Genomic DNA, 20,143 nt, shown 5'->3' with positions numbered 1-20,143 from the left:
CCCAAGAACTACTTTTAACTCCTGGAATTAAAAATTTATTAATGTCGAAGAACTTTTCCTAAATAAAAAGATTAAAAAGCCATCAAACAATCCACATACCTTTGAAATCCTTAACGGTATAGTTTCTTTTTTGCTTTTTGTTTTTTTGTTGGTTGTTTTTTTTGCCTATGATTTAAATATGTTTTTATGTGTTAAACACTGTTCATGACTGAACTGGACTAGAAATCACATTTCATATGTGGAATATAGACCCTTTACATTACCCTAAAAAGTACAACTTTAATTGCAGTTTCGTTGTCCAGTCGAAATAGAGTTTATTCATCCATTTTAAATGAACAGAAACATAAATACACATTGGTACTGATCTCTTTCTCTCTTGAGGCCCTTGCACAGATTGGGTTGTAATTTTTCTTGTTAATAATTTTCTGTCGATATCACATATTTCTTAATCAAATTCAGTGATTGCCAAATAGGTTGAAAAGAAAATGCTTCCTACTCGGTTTTGTAATTCATCATCTGATTCATTAACCTGAGATTCTAGATTGTGATTATGTTGCAACTGTTTTGTCGCTAACTTGGCCTTGTTTTCCCTTTCCAGAGAGCAGATATAGCTGTTGCCCCCCTCACCATAACATTGGTGCGAGAAGAGGTCATAGACTTTTCCAAGCCTTTTATGAGCCTGGGGATCTCCATCATGATCAAGAAGCCTCAGAAATCTAAACCGGGCGTATTCTCTTTCCTGGATCCTTTGGCTTATGAAATTTGGATGTGTATAGTCTTTGCTTACATTGGCGTCAGCGTAGTTCTTTTCCTAGTCAGCAGATTCAGCCCTTATGAATGGCACTTGGAAGACGGCAGTGAAGAACCACGTGACCCTCAGAATCCTCCTGATCCTCCCAATGAGTTTGGAATATTTAACAGCCTTTGGTTTTCCCTGGGTGCCTTTATGCAGCAAGGATGCGATATTTCTCCAAGGTTTGTTTCATATCACTCCATCACCTTTTTGCATTTTATGGTCATTTTCTGATGCCATGGTGCATATATGTTCCATTTTCAAATTTATTTTTAATTCTAATTCTTTTGTTTTGACATTTCATTTAATGCTGAGCATCATCGTCAAGCCACTGTGTTTGCTAACAGTCACCTCCAGAGTGAGTGGCATTGCTTTATAATGCTGTTTATGCATTTCTGCCAAACTTATATACACCATGTTAAGGCTGTAAAATGCATAGGGTTTTCTGTTTTCAGCAATGCTTGGAGGGCTACCGTGTTTTTGCTGCATATCTCATTTTACGGTCATCTCCTTGATGCATAAAACACATTATGCTTTGCAAAATAAGAATTATTTATTTTTGGAAAACTCACATGCAACAGCACTTTAAAACACCTCCACTGTCACGGCTTCTGCTAGATTTTTTTTTTTTTTTTTTTTGCTTTCTTTTTTACCTAATTTCTCTAATTTTGTTCTTCTTGACCCATCCTTTCATTTACTACTCATTTGCTTACAACCACGTTTCATACATTCAGATCTGTATGTGCACCTGTCTGTCAGCTATTACATGCTGCCCTGTATGGGTCATCGTTTAAATCTAATCCATCATCCATCATCCCTATGCTCATAGTCAATATGGTCCAATAAGCATTGCCAGTTTCCATCCTTTTTTTTTATTCATGAAGACAGTCTTTCTGAGTAAGGCTTTGGTAAAGTATGTTTGATATTAGCTCCAGTTTAACAGAGAGTGCTGCTAACTACTGTGGAATTGTATTTCTTTTTCAAAAAAGCACTTTGAAAACCACCAGAGAATAGTGAAGTTCTTTGTAATTGAACAATGCAAACCTCAAATGTATTTTGAGTAGTTTATATGCAACACTTCTACACGCACACTGCTAAAATACTTTGGTGACATGCCTTTGATAAGCAGTCGAATTACCTACACGTAGTTTCTTAGTGATGGAACAGTAATTCTGTTTTATATGAAAATAATTTTAAATCCAGTTTACAGTTATTTTAATTATTAAAATGCCTGCGTAGTACAAACAGGATGCAGGATAACAGGATAAACAGGATAAAAAAGTTGCTAGTCAAATCAAGAGAGAGAGGTATTCTGACTGAATGCTTGTCCTCAGAATGCACACTGGTAATTTCCACATTTGTGCTCAAAAGTTACCAGGCTTTCCTAAGCTGATTAGTGGAAGACCTGCTGAATGGTCTCACTGCAGCAAGTAACGAAATCTCATGGAAGGAAGTTTCACGGAGAGTACCAAGATTTTCAGTTGGAATGTAAAAATGATTCTTTAAGGTCACAGTTATTGCACATTTAGATCTCCTAATTGCAGCCGAACCCAGGATTTGCAGAGATAATGGCATGTGCCTGTCAGTATTTGATGCAAGTCATTCCTATGTTTTAAAAGCTTTGATAGCAGCAGTTAGATTCCACGAGCAGTTGACAGGTGCATATATATCCTATATAAGGCACGCACGTGGCTTTTTTGCCTGGACAGAACCCTGCACTATTGTTCACAGCTCCCAGTGTTCCAGTGTGCTGCCTTGCTGTAGCTGCCAGCCTTCTCCTTGTGTTTATACACTGTGTTTCTGCTTTATTCCCAAATTCTGTAATGACACTTTGCCTTTCTTTCCGCAGCTAAATGTGATGAGTAGTGCTAGCATTTAAATTGCTGTTGACCATGTGTGTGCCCAATATGAAAGACCGGGAAATAAGCACTGGGACATCACATGGAAAGCTGCAGGCATTGCACTGTTTCCACTAGGTCTGTTTATTGACAGCAAATTGAAGTCCATAGGATTTTTGTTAAGCTCTCATGTGATCTTTGATATGTTCAGCCATTTACTTTATATAACAAGTGGAACATACTCTATTTTTTTCAATACTAACATGATAAGTGCCTTGGAAATACGAGAAAAAGAGTTAGCAGTAAACCTGTTTATTTTATCTGTCCATCAGAAGCTCTTAACTCAGTAACAGTATGTGGTCCTCATTAGAAGGCATTGTCTGGCTATTTTGTTATCTTCCATGATAACGAGTTCAGGCAATTATGTGCACTGTTACTGAAAAAAAAAAAAAAAAAAAAAAAGGAGATTGAATACCTTGGTTTCCATTCCAGAAACACCACTCCTTTGACTGATAAGTTGATTTAGGTTTATTTAATGTCAGATTTCTTCTCCGTCTAAGAAACTATTCCCAAGGGTTCCATTCCGAATCCAGATCTTTGTGAGGTTATGCCATTCACAGTACACTGATTATATGAATGTTTCATACTACTTTATTGCCATTAAAAGGGGCTTCATTCTTCCATTGTGAGTTTTGTCTGAATAAATTTCTTATTCGAGAGCATACAGCACTTGTAGAGAGATGCCGACAAGCAGTCTGGAGAGATCACTTTTGTACTTGCTGATAAAGGCTCTTTCAGCTGCCTTTGTGCGGAACAGCTGTGACATCTAATGACTAGTTAGATCTGTCCTCGGTGAGTATGCTGTGCGGATATTCCAGAGGATATATCCCTGTACTCTCCTCTCTGTATTTAATAGGAGTCATCTCAGCTGAGTCAGAAGGCAGCCAAAGGATGGTAGTTAGCTCGTCCCACGATGGAAGCAGCATTTGTTCCAGAGCTTTTGTTCTGCTATCAAAGGCTGCTGTGTTTTCTGCTTAGTGAGCTAAAGTATTGAAAATTCACTTTTGATGGCTCAGAAGCAGATTATTAAATTTGCTTTAATGTAAAATGTATACAGCAAATGGAATCAAGAGAAAGCAGTAGAATTTGTAACACTGTTCAGAGCAAAAGTACCTTTGAAATCTGTATGAGACCATATATTTTCATTTTGCTCTTTGTTCACTCAGAACAAAGAGGCAAGATTAACTAATTGCTGATAGGAAAAGACAGGGGGTTTCATTAAAAATTATCGCAAGAAGTTGGTCATTTGAGAGGATATATTTCTAGATCCCTGTTTTTGTAGCAGAAGGCTCAAGAGACTCCTATTAAAGACCATGGGAATGACTTAGTGGGAGTTTTGGAACGACAACAAGAGCTGGGTAGCTAGGCGCTTCTGAAACTCCCCCTGCCAGTTCCTATGATGAGAGAATAGAGCATCTCAAGGCAGAGCTTTAGATGCTGGTATTTACTGTGTTCTGTCTCAGGTGGGTGCCTCCTGGCCAAGTGGGGCCAACAGGGTAGGCAGAGTGCTTGCTGGGCTGGTGAGCCAAGCACTGAGCTCCTAGCATACAGGGCTGCGTGCTCAGAATGAAAAGGGGGTCTCAGACAGTAGATTTTGCTCTGAGGTTGGTCAGAGCTTTTTGTCAATATAACACCTATCTTGTATCGATCATAAGAGCCCTATTAAAAATTAAGTAGTGTGAAAAGCTTTTTTCTGTTTGTTATAGGAAGTCAAGGATGTTTTCTGGCCATGAATAGAAACAGAATTCAAGCTATATTGATAAATAAATGAGATTCTGTTTGAATGTATTTTTCTCTTGGAAACTGAATGTGAATTTGAATATTTGTTTTCTTTCTTTTCTTGTTACTAATTTGCTCTCATTTGACTCCATGCTTCCTTTTAAATTTCCTCTCAAGGTATGCACTCTTCCTGTTTACTTCCATCTGATCTTGTTTTGGTAATTGTGTCATAATTCTGTTATATCAAGGCTTTCTTACTTCTCTTGTTTGTTAACAGTCTAATTCACTTCAAAATGATGTCGTGCAATGTATTGATTTATTGAAGTAATTTGGAAAATGGCACGTTGGGATAAAACATTAGTTGCTTGTTTTTAAATTACAACACTGCACGCTTGGACCGGTATGCCTTCATCACAAAAAGTGGTGCTGGTATTAAAAACTGGGATTGATTTTTCTGTAATTGTTATCTGAGTAACGGAAAAACGTTTCTATGGTTCACAGTACAAAACAAACAAGTTTTCTCTTATTGCCAGCCTGGTGGTTATGTACTAACCCTTTTTCTCCCTCATCCCTCCACACCAGCCCCTGCAGTGGGTATAAGGAGTCTTCATATCAGCAGATGGACTGGGGGGAAACAGGGTGCTTTCAGAAAAGGAGGCTGCCAGGCCGTGTTCAACTATGCTCTTGTTCTTTGAGTCTTTGTCTGTCTTTCCAAAGTCAGCTTTGCAGTTTGTTTTGTTTTCCTTTTGCTGCATCCTGTGCTTGACACCAATCACAGCAGTGGTCACCCAAGGCGCTTCTTAGCAGCAACTGTTCTATCTTCTTTTCTGTGCTCATTGGAAATCTGTGGGAGAAGGAGTTCTGCAATGACATCCAGTTTTCTTTCAAGTGAACTCAACTCTTCTGAGAACTGCTCTGGTCCTCACCTAGCAAGACCACTCTCTTGCATGTAGGACCCAGAGGAACTGTCTTCTTCAAGGTACCCAGGCATGCCCTCCTGCCCTGCCTCTCAGTTGTTCTCTGTAGTTTGTCCTGTATCTGTCTGCTTGCTTTATGCAGGTTGCAACATCTTGGGGGCAAGATATTTTTATCTTCATCTATGTTATAATGCACTGTATGAACATGCAGCTCTACACAGACATTGTGTTGTTACAGGATTGTGGGTACAGTGGTTTGGAAAATGCTTCCCTTCCTGCACATCTTCACCACAGTAATCTGTGCTTCAAGCAGAAGGGGCAGTTCCTGATGCAAGTATCACATTTCCTAAGGGAAACCACAGGGAGGATGCATACATGCCTTTTTTTTTTTTTAACTGATAGTTCTATTAAATTTGTCTAAACATCCTGTCAAGTCTTTTCTTCATCTTCCTCTTTCAAGACCTACTGTAAAGCAAGAGGGCCACAGGAACCTGGAGATGCCAGATAAAGCTGGTCTTGCTGTGTGTAAGTGGATGCTTCATCTCCTTAGTCTGGCTCTGAAACTGCCAACGTGCTGCAAGGAGGAAAAATTCAAGTCTTTTTCACCTTGAAGCTGGAAATTATGTAGTGAAAGAGTGAGCAAAAGAGAAATGAGTTTCACCTGGTAGAGCCACCTGAAAGCAATATACTGTGTTCTAGTTAGGCATCTTAGGCCCTCCATGCTCATGGGAGACAGATGGGCACCTTCAGATCTATCCCACGCTATAGCAAGTGAGATAAATCTCATTCCAAGGGTGTCTGTCTCGTCTTTGTCTTGGCTTCAAAGGAAGCCTTACTCAGTGAGATCAGTAGGCACTGCTGTGTGGATGGCTCAAATTAAGTTTAGCTTATATGAGAGTTTGGTTTGTTGTGTAGGATATCCAGTTTTATGAAACAGCCAAAGCAAGCCCCTAGCTGGCCAGAAAAGGCCTTTACCATCTCTAAAATTGCACAAGATCGTTCTCTTGATACATTCCATGAATGTATAGTGAGGTAGAAAGATTTTTTATCTCACTGCGTTATTCTGGATTTGTATTTCTGGAATTTACCTTTGCAATCATTCAGTAGCCTTGTGTTAGTTAGCGGTGCTGCAGCATAGCCCCAGCTTGGAACCTGAAAGCCTTTCATCCTGCCGGGAGCCCTTAGGACGGACTGGGGAGCCTCCTGTGCTTGACAGAGATCCATCAGGCATGGTCCTGCCCTGAGGAACTGCACGCGGGCTGGAGCAGAAGCCATTTCTCTCAGCGTTCTCACCTCAGAAGTCACTGATCCTGATGGACAAAGAGGTGATGCTTCACTCCTTAGGCTTCCTGCAGCCTTGTGACCACCTGAACCCTGCGCGTTGGTATGGACCTGCCACGGGCGAGCAAGCGGAGCAGGCTGTAACCCACAGGTCCAGCCCAAACCTGCCCTTCCAGCAGGAACTGCTGTTCAGTTCCTGGGAAGAAGGGAGTGGAGAACTACTTTCTTTTGCCTTGTAGTTTGTTTCTCCACGTTCCTCTAACCTATTCCAGACTGCGCTCTCTGTTTTTATTGTGTTGGAAATATTTTTCTTTGGTGTGTTCTTTTAATGTTGGATGGATTTTTTTTTTCCTTTTTTTTTTTTTTTTTAATTTCTTATTAATTTAATGGGATTTTTTCATGGTTCAGGCAATGTCAGGCTCTGGCCAAGACTAGGCAGTTTACCAGCTCACCTCCCTCAAGTGGGCAGGGTGGGGGCCCGGCACCAGACTTTTTTCCTGTCTCCATCTGTTGGTAGGACAACTTGTACCCACTGTCTGGGGGTGGCACTGAGGGGCTGGAAACAAACAAACAAACAGGTAAGAGTTTTCTTGTTTTCTATTTCTTCCCTTCGCACTAATTGAGAACTGCAGCACACAGGTTCTGTGGATTTAATATATTTGGGATTGAATCTTCCATCTTTGATATCAGTAAAGAACAAAGGGAAACATAAGAAATAGCTTTGTCAGCTCCTGAAACGTTTCCCAGTCAATATGTTGTGTTTGAAGAATGTGCACAGCAGTGAATTCCCAGTGTGTTCTTCAGCCCTACAAAGATCTTTTGAGCTTGGTGCTCAATTGCTTTACACAGCCTAGATCTCCTGAGCAGTACGCATTTTGTAATTGTATATTAATACATATGGATTTTTTAAGTCTTCATGTTATTTTTATTTAAAAAAACACACACAAAAGCCCACAAACATTATTTTTCTACTTCCTCCTACATTGCTCTGGTGGCTCTAGAGCTGAAATGTGCTTGTCTTGAAAAAGTGGATTTTAGGCATGCAAATGTTAATTAACATAAAACAAAACAGCTTCTTTCCTCATTTAAATATTTAGATTCAGTCTTTAATTCCTGCTAGGATATAATGAGAAAATGGTACTGGATCACTTGTATTTTATTCGTTTGGATGCTTACTCACAACTTCTTGCAGTTCATTTTTACATTTTAAGAGTCAATACAGTAAAAGGTGTTTTCTTCCTCAAAACGGGTCAGTATCCAAAGAGCCAGCAGTGCTGGTGTGTCACAGCGGGTGAATCCAGACAGAGGGAAAGGCTGGCCTAGCAGAGAAGATTAAAGTCTTCTGGCTGAGGAAGTCAGGGGGGCTTACTCCTCCTCAGCTCTCCAGATGGAGTGGGCTTGGAGGAACCAGTTTCTTTGTCCTTGTTTTCAATAGCAGGATGAGGAGTGTGTAGCTAGGTAAGAGCAGGTACATGCCTATTTGCTCTCCCAAGGAAGGCTTCAGGAGCTAGCTATCTCTTCACAGATGCCTGGAGGATCAGGACAACAGGATTGTGCATGTGAATTTCTGTTCTACACCAAAAACAAATGAATAAATCAAGGGATGTATCTGAGGAAATTTGATGATCTGTGTTTTTCCATAGATCTCTCTCAGGGCGAATTGTTGGAGGAGTCTGGTGGTTCTTCACTCTCATCATTATCTCTTCCTACACTGCTAATCTTGCTGCCTTCCTTACGGTGGAAAGGATGGTGTCTCCCATAGAGAGCGCAGAGGATCTGGCTAAACAAACCGAGATAGCCTATGGCACTTTGGATTCAGGCTCAACCAAAGAATTCTTTAGAGTAAGTTGCATGCTTTAAAGCAGTTCTCTTGTATCTCCATTAAAGATTTTCTAAGCTGTACATGCCCGATACACGGGGGCCCGGTATTCAGTCATTTGTTTCTCCCTGTCTGTAATAGCTGTTCTGATGAAGGCTGCTTTGTGCAATCAGGGTAAGCCTGAGTGCAATATCGAAAGTCATTTTATCAAAAACTGGTAGTTTTGCTCACCTGAAACATCTCAAGATGAAAAACCTGAGCTCTACTTTTGCAGGAAACCAGATTTTAACACCAGTTTCTGAGCCTCAGCGTGATGAGCAATAATGCAGTTGTGCACAATATTTAGCGAACAACTTGGAGAAGTGACTGTCTTGACCTACTTGTTCTGTTTGCCCAGCTGGCTGCCATTAATGGCATCCAGCAGTGGTGTTTACTTGCCAGAATGAGCAGGGGGTGGAAGCTTGTGTTGCCATTTCTGTGTGCACTGATGGCTGCAGTTGCTGTGGCTGCCTCTTCACTGCTCACGTGTGTGACTGGGGCTGCATCAGCCAGGATGGAGGGGAACTTTTGTATCATGAACACAATCATGTGTTCACGTGGTTCAAAGAAATGCTGCATTTGCAGTATTTGGGAAGGGAAGAGGGCAGGGAAAGATATGCAGACTGGAGCACCTCCCCTGTGAGGACAGGCTGAGGGAGCTGGGCTTGTTCAGCCTGGAGAAAAGAAGGCTGCGGGGTGACCTCATTGCAGCCTGCAGTACCTAAAGGGAGCCTACAGAGGGGAGGGGAATCAACTCTTTGAAAGGGTTGATACGTGTAGGACAAGGGGAAATGGTTTTAAGTTGACAGAGGGGAGATTTAGGTTGGGCATCAGGGGGAAATCCTTTACCCAGAGAGTGGTGAGGTGCTGGAACAGCTGTCCAGAGAGGTTGTGGATGCCCCGTCCTTGGAGGTGTTCAAGGCCACGTTGGATGGGGCCCTGGGCAGCCTGGTTTAGCATTAAATGTGGAGGTTGGTGGCCCTGCATGTGGCGGGGGGTTGGAGATTCATGATCATTGAGGTTCCTTTCAACCCTGGCCATTCTGTGATTCTGTGATTTAAGATTATCCTTTATTTTTTCACATGCCAAACCACAAGCTGAACTGCAGAGGGGTGTCATTAAAATGTCTAAATATGACTTCAGACTGCTTTTTTTTTTTTTCTTTTTTCTTCCCTGTATCAGAAAATGTTATGACCTGGAAAGCTCTTTATTTCTGGCCTTTCCGAGGGTGAATGAAATACTCAGCCCTTGCAGGAAGCTCCTGGCTCTCTCTCAGCAGTGCCAATCAAATGCCATTCAGGGCAACAATTCTTCGTTTAGAAAAGTGGTCAGTGCTGCAGGATTAATTACTGCCTATCACGCATACTGGTCAGGTGCAAGTGTGAGGGAAAAGGAAGAAATAAAACCTTGCTGCTGTAAAGTAGTTAAATACTGACGGCCCCTTGAATTTACTTAAGATTTTGAATATTTAGTCTTCATGCTCAAATGACAATAGCAAGTAAAGACTGGAAAAACTGAGACGTTGTAAGATGAATATCTCTGCCATGGATAAAAGACTGCACTCACACATGCATGGGTGTATAAATTTGATACAAAAAGCTAGCAGTGAATACAAAGCTATTTTATGAAGCTTTTGTACTCTGCCTTACTTAGGTGTAATGTCTCTATATAAAGATGAGTACTTGCTAGTTCTTACTTAACAGTAGTGGGGGATGTATTAACAACAGCTTCTCTTTGTATTAAACTCCTACAAGATTAACACTGATCTTCCTAAAGATGAAACCAGTGTGTAGAATTTTGTATTCTGTTTAATTATCAGACTGTGGTGCTGTTATCTGTGTGGCAAAAATGAGCTGAGTGGGTCTGTCACAAAAGGTGGCACAACTTGATGGGTAATACTGGTGCCATTCACAGCCACTGTACTGTTCTTAGGGGAAAAAAATCCCTTCCTTTGAATATCTCTTTACTGTTAATTCTAAAAGAGTTATTGTATGGAGGTCTTTCTTCATTTAGCTGTTAGTTTGACGTAGCATGGCAGTCCCTTCTCACTATGCGATCAAAGTAATGAGTGTTTCTTGTGAAAATCTACAAAGTCTAGTGAATGTATGAATGCTTTGTCGTGCCGTTAACAGCCTCAGGATGAGCCATGGCTCTCCTGGTGCTTGAAGAAAGCAGGGCTCTGAGGGAGGATAATCTATCAGGAGTCAGTGACTCCACTGGGCACAGGGGAATGGGATGGGAAGGCAGGGAGGCGATCTGCAGTGCCGATGGAGTGGGATGTGATGCCACTCAGTGGGATCCAGGTGGACCAGAATGGGCCCTGAGAGGTGCTTGTCTCTTCTTGGCATTCTCGAGGCACACAACATAATTTTAGCTGAATTATCTTTTTGTAGAGAAATTAATTTGAATAGAGCCGTGCAGCCACAAAACTGTCATAACTAGAGTCTCCTTTAGCTGATGTGAGAAGGACAAAAATTTTGCCTTAAGTGTGTATGTTCACATAAATACTTCACTGTGCAGCCTTTATAGCTACCTAATAAGGTGGCAATGATAGCTGAAACTTGAAATAGGTCTTAGAGCATGGTGGGTTTCTGAACATCTGCTGCCCAGAGGCTGTCCTTCCCCCAGTAAGCTTTTCTCTCACCACTGCTGGAGCATCAATAGGAGTGATAGTTTGAGCCCCAAAGAGCCATGGGTTCTCCTGGATTTGGTGTAATGCTTATTCTCCTTCTGAGGTGTCCCTAACCATGGTGGGGGTTGGATGATCTTTAAGGTCCCTTTCAACCCAAGCCATTCTGTGAATCTGAGATCCCATAAAGAGGCTTCTATGGCTTTCTCTCTCCATAGAGGCATGAAGCTATTTCTCAAAGATACTGATCATATATTGATCTTAATGGCTGCTGCTGGCCAGTGAAAGGTGCCAGACTGGCCACAGCAAGAAAAAATCTGTAGCTTACAGCCAGATACAACATTGCTGTTTCAAGCATGCAGGATGAATGCTGTTGGTGTGACGTTACTCTCACAGTTAAAGCAATCAAGAATATTTTTGGTAACATTTTCACAGCAGTCACTGTTCGCTCTCCTCAGTCGTTGGTGACTCTCTGTATCAGGGTATTTGTCCTTGCAGTCCATCTAAGAACCAAATGAGCCTTCCTGTATTTTTATGGTTGTTTCTTGATTCTGCTCAGAAACATTTTATGTTTTGCACTGATTAGTTTATAAAGGCAGTTAAATGGCAATCAATAGATTACATCAATTCCATTTTGGCTTTCAAAGGGCATTCATCCATACTGGAGAGGAGAAAAACCTCTCCTTAAACATTTATTCACATACAGTCTCACATTAAGGGCTCCAAAATGCCTCTTTTTTCCTTCCTGAAAACCAGTGAAGGACAAATACTAGAAAGCAGTAACAGGCAGTGACATTGCAACTTCTAAGGGTATATCTGTTAGAATTAACATCTTCTAATACATTCAGTTAAAACTTCAGCATATCTGGGCAGCTCATTCAGTCAGTGTAACATCATTTGATCCAAATACAGCACTCACTATAAGTCTATTGCCACAGTCAGATAGGTTTTGGACCTGCAACGTGCGTACATTCTACAGGTGTGACCTTTACAACCAATTAGTAATTCTTATATAAGCTTGCTGTATTTAAACTATTGAAGAAATGAGTGAACGTGCTTCTAGACATTTGGAAATAGGAACTGATCTTCAATTTATTGTGGTTTCTTCTAATTGATAGCAGATAACTGTATTAAGAGGCTTTTGAGAGACTTCTCCGTGATACATTATAAAGCATGTGCTTGGTCATCAACAAAGGCAGCTGACCAGCTTGTTTGCTTTACTGGATACCTGAAATTTCAGAAAGTGTCCTTGAGGTTTATCTAATGTGTCAAGACTTCAAAGGATGAAATATTGAGATAGGTAGTACTTTGCAAGATCTTGCGTTATGTCTTTCTCCTTTTTGTAGGAAATTGAAGGCAACTCATATCATACCATTAATCACTCTTAACTAAAATTAGAGAAAAAAGGAGGCCTCGAAGTATTCCTGTTTCATTTTAGAGCTCTCTATTTTCCTCAACAGTGATTTCAAGGTTGTCTGTGACACAACAACTCTGTTGCCCGACAGCTCCCCAGTGCCTCAGCTGAAATGACTTGCTGCTCTCAAGTCAGTTCCTAATTTTTTTCCCCTGGCAATGGCATCAATTATCAGGGCTGTTAGGAGCTCCAGCAGAAAGGCCAGAGATCCTTCGGATATGATGGTTCCTGCTGTTACAGCTGCTTTCTCCTACCTGGCACTGATGTTCATTAGTATGGGATAGAGTCTGACATTAGCATTACTCCTGCTGTCGATAAAAACAAGACTTCAGACTCAGTGCCTACAGAATTCAAACAGGCTGACAGCCTTCAAACACAGCTTGGATACTTCAGATATTATTTTTAGAATTTTTTTTTTTTTTTTTTTTTTTTTTTTGCAATATTGTATGAAATTCACAGCTGAAGTTAAACTCTCCATTACCTCAGGACATCCAGGAGCAATAGTTGACTTGAGGACATCGAAAGGTCTACATATGCTTTCCTTATGCCTCTGTGGGAGTGCTTCATTTCTCATTGCATTTGGATAGCCCACTGGACACCTCAGTGGCATTTTCTCTAAATTGATGTTGTGCTGGAAAGTGATACCATTCTTTTACTCTTTGCAGGAGCACTCAGTGCTTGAAGTTCATTTTCAGCAGTTTTCCCTGAAAGGGATTCTTCCAGTTCAGGCTCAGATCTCAGACCTTTCTGGACTTCATTCATACGCAAGAATACGATACCGCATATTCTTAAGACATGGAATGTCATATTGAGGGTGGCCCTATGATGGCCTCATTTTTTCACTCCCTGGTTACTACCGGGAAGAGTAAGGACACCTATATGTTCTGAAGCACTAGTGTATTACACACCAGTTATAAGGTGAAGAGCTCATTGCTTTCCTCTGATAAATCTGTGGGAAGATAAGAAGTAAGGGAAATAAATGCTATCAGCAAGTAGTTAAGGAGAAGACTTGAATTACAAACCAATAGCTGCTATGTGATTCTTATGCAATCAAACGATATTGAGACCATCATTAGAGCCTGTTAAAACCACCATTGTGAACTCTGTATCTGCAGTGCAAAAGGTTTCGTCTGTAAGTTAAACTCCTTGATTTTTAATTTAAAATTGTATTTTGCTAGAGAAGATGAAGGACTTGTTTCCAGCACAGCATTCATACAAATGTTTTTCTTTTGCCTTCGGATAAAGCTATGATTAGCAGTTTTAAGCCTCCAGTGTTCTTGGCATCAAGCAAAACAACGCGGTGATCATAACAAATGCCTGACAAAAATATTGAAGTGTGGCTGTTTTTATGGACTTTAAAGAAGAGAACATCATAGGAAAGTGATAGCTTCAAAGATGAGCTGTGCAGATCTTTGATATGTAACGTGGCAGCAATTAATCAGAAAAAGTACTGTGTTTTAACTGCTTCTCAACACAGAAATATGAAAAGCTTATTCACCCATACATTCTCTCTCCCTTCCTATTTGACGTAGGTGAGTGTGCACAGATGCTGAGAGATGCTTGCACGTCTGCAGAGATCACCAGCTCTCCATTGCACAGTGATGCACAGTCTGCTTGTAGGTTTTTTTCTCTTAATTTGTCGGGTCTCCCTTCTGTCACATGGCTTACAGGCAGTTTTAAGGATGGCAGGAAATCAAATGTGACATAATTACACAAGAAATGGGTTCCCATGAAGTGATCTAATGTCTTTAAGTCTATGGATTGAAAGGGAAAATGTATCCTTATGGGAAGTAAAATTAGCAGCTCATCCATCACCTACTCCTTGGCAAGGAAGTGCTTGTATGGAAGTGGGGCTAGGGTGCCTGAACCACTGACTTCAGCAGACAAGCCAGGATTCAGCGGAGCTCTCAACAAACACTTAATAACAAATATTTGAATAAATCTCTCCTTATCTTCAGTAGCAGATGGCATTTGCCTACCAGGTCTACTTGTGCTCATTCTTGAGTCTTTCCAGCTTGTGTGCATTTCTGTACCACTCAAAAATGAGTTTCTCTAAGTCCAGGGTTGCAGAGTGCATTGTGCAGAGGAGCTGTGACCTGGAGCCCAGAGCGGGCATGGAGCATGGCCCTGCTGAGGCTCAGCATGCAGCCAGCAACGGGTTAACTCACAGCCATGCCTGCACCAGAGGAGCATGCAGAGAGTGCCTGGGGGAAAATCACTTGCTGTTTGAACTTTCTGCTTCTTGGAGAACAGCTATATGGTAATGCTAATGACATCGCTCCAGACACTGAGAACCCAGGATTTTCAAGTCTCTCCTACTTTATGTAATGTGACTGTGTCACATTAATATGTGCTTGTTGGGGATTCATTTAAAATACATGGGTGCTGATAAATTACTCACAGTGCTGCTGCCATTGCTTTTGCATAATTAGAAAATACGTCGAGGTTTAGAAACTCTAACGATGTGAATATGAAACATCTCCTCTTACAGTCCGCTGGGGTTTCTCTATCATTGCCTGTACGTTGGCCCATTCTGACTGGAGCTGAAAACTCATTAGGCCTGACAGCACTCAGATACTGTGCTGCAAATGCTGCTGTTAATTTATTGAGGGCTGAACCCAGGGCAGGGCTGGGCTGCTCGGATACACAGAGACGAGCCTGCGCCATGCACTGCGCCTGGAAGGATGCTCCTCTGCCTGATGTCATTCTGCCCCTTGTGTGTGTTGCCTCCTGCTCCCCAGGCAGTCAGACAGACAGACAGACAGACGGCCATGCTGGTGCCACCCAGCCTCACTCTCTGCCTGCTCACCGGGCATGGCTCTGCCCATGAATTACAGCAGGATTTACAAAGACAGCTTGTCTACTGGTGAAGACTTTCATTTTAATTTTCCAATCAGTATTGCGACATGGAGGAATGGATGGCAGCAGTAAAGTGAGGAGATGGATCTAGGCGTAGTCTGTGGCTCAATATTGTGCCAGGAAAGGATGTTTTAAATCTTGATTTACATTCTGCTCCCTGGACTGACATGTCAGCAAAGCCTCATTACGGCCAGAATGCCGATTTGCTCAGCTGTGTGTATGAGCAGTGCTCACCTGAAGCAGCTGCAGCACGCGATCTGCTCACTGCCACAGCCAGGGACCCCCTGCCCACTCCTTGCCAGCTCCCCCTGTTCTCTGTGGGGCAGAGCCTGCTGGCAGCTCACAGCCCTCTACCCTGTCAGGCCCTGACAGAGCCTGGCTGAACCTTCCCTTAATGAATGAGTCGTAGAAGGAAATGGGAAACTGGGGCCTGGAAGCCCTTTGAGCTTCATTCGTCTCAATTGGGAAAGGAGAATTCGATTTCTAAGCAGAAGTTATAGCTTCATTAATTTTGGTAGCAAACCAGCATGACAGTGTCTCCCATCCCAAAACCCATTCCTTTGTACCTAGATGCATATATGCATCTAATTCTTGCCAATATACGGACTAGTTGACAGTCTTTGGCCTTGCTTATTGGCAGCACCCCACAGGTTCATACTCCGTGGGCAGGATTTGGCAGTTTAGGGGCTGGGCTTGCTGAAAGTGAAGCGCCCTGTGCTTGCTCACGGCATCTGACCTACTTTCTTCTGCCCAGAATGTAATAAAAACAAGAGGCTCTTGTAATGATGGGATTGATTTTTCTGTCCATATAGGTAAGTAAATTGCTGGCATCACAAGTTATCAGTGGCTAAAAGCTGTGACATTGATCTATTAGGCTGTGCCCTATGACCTTCAGTAAGTGACATCCCTGCCTTCCCGTATGCAGCTGGAAAGGGAACTAATGTGCCCTCAGGCCTTCTCTGGGACCTATTTTTTCCTTCTTTGTGAAAAGCTTGGAAATCTCAGGCAGAGGCACCTTAGTAACAATGTTTATCATGTTTGTATTCCTGATGTGGCAGGCTAGGCCAGCCTCCGTGTGCTCCAGAGCTGGCCTTTGGCCAAGGGCACCAACCACTGCCCTGTGCTCCTTCCCCAGGCAGCTGTGGTTGCTCTGTGTCACGTTTGTGGGGAGCAGAAGGCACTCATCTATACTCGTCCTAAAGCCCGAGGCAGGGGTAGCCGTGGTTTGTCACGGCGGGAGCAGCTGCCCAAAATGGATGGATGTCACGGTGCTCCCAAGGCAGGCAGCGGAGTGGTAGCAGGGCAGTCGGCTGGTCCTTTTTCACTCCTGCTGAGTCACTTGCTTCTTAATGGTTCATAAGCTGCTGGATTCATTAGCTGCTGTAAAAGAGATAATTGCGCACATGGAAGAAAAGCAATGAATGATGATAATGAAGCTAAGGTTCATGCTTAACTACTTAGATTCCTATCGGTGAGGTGTGCATATATCTAAAGGCAGTGTGTATTATTCAGATTAAAGATCTGTGCTGTTTGTAGTACGGACCTCTGTGTTTTGTGTCAGCAACATCTGCCTGATTTAGGGCTATAAATTTCCCTTGTTAAAGAGCTATAAAGAGCTGGTGAAGTAGAAGAGCGTGTGCTGCGACAGGTCCCTGCTCACAACTGCTGCACGTTGACATTGCGTTTACCGCATAGCAGTGCATAGTGAGCTACACCAAAGTGTATGAACTCTGCATGGCCTGGACACGGCTCTGAGGCAATACAGACTCTGACTCTGAGTCAGCTGTAACTGGCATCCTTCTGGGTCTTCTTCCTCTTCCATCCACCTGCACCATTTATTAGAATGCTGGCTGATTGTGCAACGTTCTCCCACTTCTCATAGCACAGCTCTGGTGGCTTTAGATTTCTTAATATCTTAGTTTTGAAGACTCTTAATTTTGAAGAAGTGTAACATCAGTATAATCTAAAATGTTAAACATGTAGACTGAAAAAAATGAGAATATGCAATTAATTTTAAATGTAAAATTGATGTTGGTGAATTTGGCTTATGACTGGATTGTCACCAAAAATCACTCGTGAATAAACTTTGAGCTTTACTGCTGGGAAATAATTTGCCAGTGCCTGTCAGAAGAAACAGAGGTCCATTTTGGTCATTTTAATGAAATACTCCACTGGCACATGGGGTGAACATTTTGAAAAAGGTCTGTGGGCAGCAGAGGTGGTGACAGAGAGGGAAAAACCTTCAGGAATGGGCAGAGATTATCCCCTTTACTTTAGCTGCAGAGGAAAAGCACTGTTTCTTTCAAACATAACAGCTTTGTGACACTTGGTGGCGGAGGAGCTGACACAGTGTCACTTTTAGTAGAAGTGTGAGACAGGCGTCTGCTCTGGGGGGAAGGTGATGTGGTCAATGGGAGAAGCTTCTGTCACAAAGAGATTTTTCAGAGTTAAATTTAACCAGTGTCAAATAACCATCTGAGAGGTGTTGGGTTTTGCAATATTAGGCAGTTTGAACAGCAGTTTTGGCAACGAGCAACCAAGGCGCCTGGTCCCAGTGCTGCAGAGCTGCGCTGCTGGAGCTGGGTGGCTGGAAGCAGTCAGCAGGTACATCTGCTGCCTTCCTGCCTGCACATGCTGGCAGTCTGAGCCAGTTTGGCCTTTCCTTGAGCTGCTGGAGCCAAACACATGCACAAGGGGGGAAAACTGGAAGGCGAAGCGATGTTAAAAATGGGGACTGGCTCTGCAGGACACTGCATCTTGCAAAGGGATGCAGTGTTGTTGACAAAGCAGGGCCACTCTATTTATATCTGCAGTAAGGTTCTAATCATGAAAGGATGCTTTAATGTGTCCCAAGGCCCAGATGAAACACTGCAAATGTTGCTTTTAAGGAAAAAATGGTAATAATATCCCCTTGAAATCCCAAGGAAATGTGTGAGACGGACTTCTTGAGAGCAGTATCAAAGAAATGAAAGAAGAGTTAGAGTGTGCAGGGAGTTATTGCAGTTAGGGGCTTTGAATTGGCTTACATCTTCGCTTTTAAGCTTATTTTTTTTTCTAAATATCTCTTTAAGAGTAACATTTAATGAGAAGGAAAATGTTTTGCTGCCACTGAACCCTATCAGCAGTGCAGTTTTGTCCAACCTTACCTCTCTTGGGAGCATAAATCCTTTGCATGCCAGGCACCTCTGCTGTCAGCCCCCCTGGTGGGTGACACGGGGGATTCTGATATGGTTGGTTGGTTGCTTTTTTGGGGGGGCAATTAGAAATTAGTCGACCATTTACTGAAAATGCCATCATCTTTTATTTCATCACATCATATATTTGACAATCTTTAGCTAACTGGTCATTTTATTGAGTGGAGAAGGTGCAAAATAGGGTCTCCTGGGTGAGCAAAACCTGGAAGGTTTCTCAAATGCCAGCCCAGGCCTCAGGCTGCACAGAGCAGCTCTGGTGCTGTGGGGTGCAGTGGTGCCACTGCCCCATCCCCACTCATGGGACCTTGGCCACAGCACCCACCAAGCCTCTGGTCCTCCAAAACCTGTGTGTCTGATGCATTTTTTTTAACTATTCCCACTCAGTGTTGGCATTACTGGTTTATGTTTTTATGTGCTTACACTAGATTAGACCAGTCTGCTGTACTCATTTAGTTAATTTGCTAATAACAAGATATTGTGAAAATCCCCACTTGGCAGAAGAAGATGTGGGCAATGATGATCATATAGAAACATCATTATTTTTATTAACCAGATCATTCAGAAGAGCAAGGGAGCAATTTATAAAGTTTGGTTTATCTGTTAAATTTTAAAAGAAATCTGTAATCTCAAATGTTTTAATTGTGGAATTTTGTTTTCTGAATGATGGATGATTGTGTTCCCCCTTTGCCCTTGGAGCTTTGTTTGGACCATTTGCAGCTCTGACTGCGCTGTTGGCACTCATCAGATAACTGTTATTATTAACAATGCACAGATGTATTGGCAATTGCTTTTAGTAGTCAGGCCAGCTAGAAAGACTATGAAAGAACTTATTAAAGACATATTCCAGTGTGGGTTAGAAGATGAAAAGGAAAAGAAATTATGGTTTATCTGTGTAATTAAAGGCACGCTCTGCAGAGGAAAACAAGCAGAAGCGTACTTAGCATATGCACTGTTTTTGAAGGCAAACCACTTTATCTGAACGAGATAGAGAGAGAGAAGCAGGAAAGCCACATTTTTACCTTCCTTTTGTCCTTTAGATGCCCGTTGCAAATACAAATGGGCAGGTGCGTTTGTATTATTTATGTTAAAAGAAGATTAAGGTTGTAAGGACAAGCACCTTGAAAGTAGGACACAGCAGAATTAACACTGCTTATGCAGTCCCTGTGTCGGCCAAGCAATCCGTTTCTATTACATTTCTGCGTGAGCAAATTGCATGAGCGGAGCGGGCAGGCCTGGCCATGGTTAGCCCCGCGCCAGGGGCTGCCACCAGCTCTTCTCCTCACACAGCTGCACACCATTGCCCATAGGGCACCAGGGAGGTGACAGTCATCACTTGTGGGGAGCTTCCAGAGCCCCGTAGGGACATCCTTCCCATGCTGCACAAGTGCCCAGCATCCCTTGTGCTCTCATGCAGCCAACCTTGGCTCTGGAGGCATTCACCTCAAAGCCCTCAGGCTTGCTTCTAGCACCCCACCCTGCCTGTTAGCTCGTAATGAAGCCACATTGCATTGCTCTGATTTCCCATTGTTGATGGTGCTGCTTTTAATTGGTTAGCATTTTTCAGCTCATCAGGAAGGATAA

The 20,143-nt window shown here is 42.4% G+C and overlaps 1 protein-coding gene across 8 annotated transcripts in view; it reads left to right on the top strand.

Moving 5' to 3' along the window:
* GRIA3 (glutamate ionotropic receptor AMPA type subunit 3) overlaps positions 1-20,143 on the top strand; it is a 145,180-nt gene that overhangs the window by 107,022 nt on the left and 18,015 nt on the right. For 7 of the 8 annotated variants that reach the window (XR_007379643.1, XM_048959396.1, XM_048959395.1 and 4 more), the window contains 2 exons: positions 599-975; positions 8,252-8,450. Coding sequence is in view for 7 of the 8 variants with exons in the window: in XM_048959396.1 (XP_048815353.1) it covers positions 599-975; positions 8,252-8,450 (576 nt within the window). In the remaining variant the exon portion in view is untranslated. Of the gene's footprint in view, positions 1-598; positions 976-8,251; positions 8,451-13,174; positions 15,363-20,143 lie in introns of those variants that run through there. The other variant, XM_048959401.1, reaches the window with a different exon arrangement.

This window comes from Lagopus muta, chromosome 13 (genome assembly GCF_023343835.1).
Source record: "Lagopus muta isolate bLagMut1 chromosome 13, bLagMut1 primary, whole genome shotgun sequence".
In the NCBI taxonomy this organism is placed as follows: Eukaryota; Metazoa; Chordata; class Aves; order Galliformes; family Phasianidae; genus Lagopus; species Lagopus muta.
This window is presented reverse-complemented; position numbering and strand designations above follow the sequence as displayed.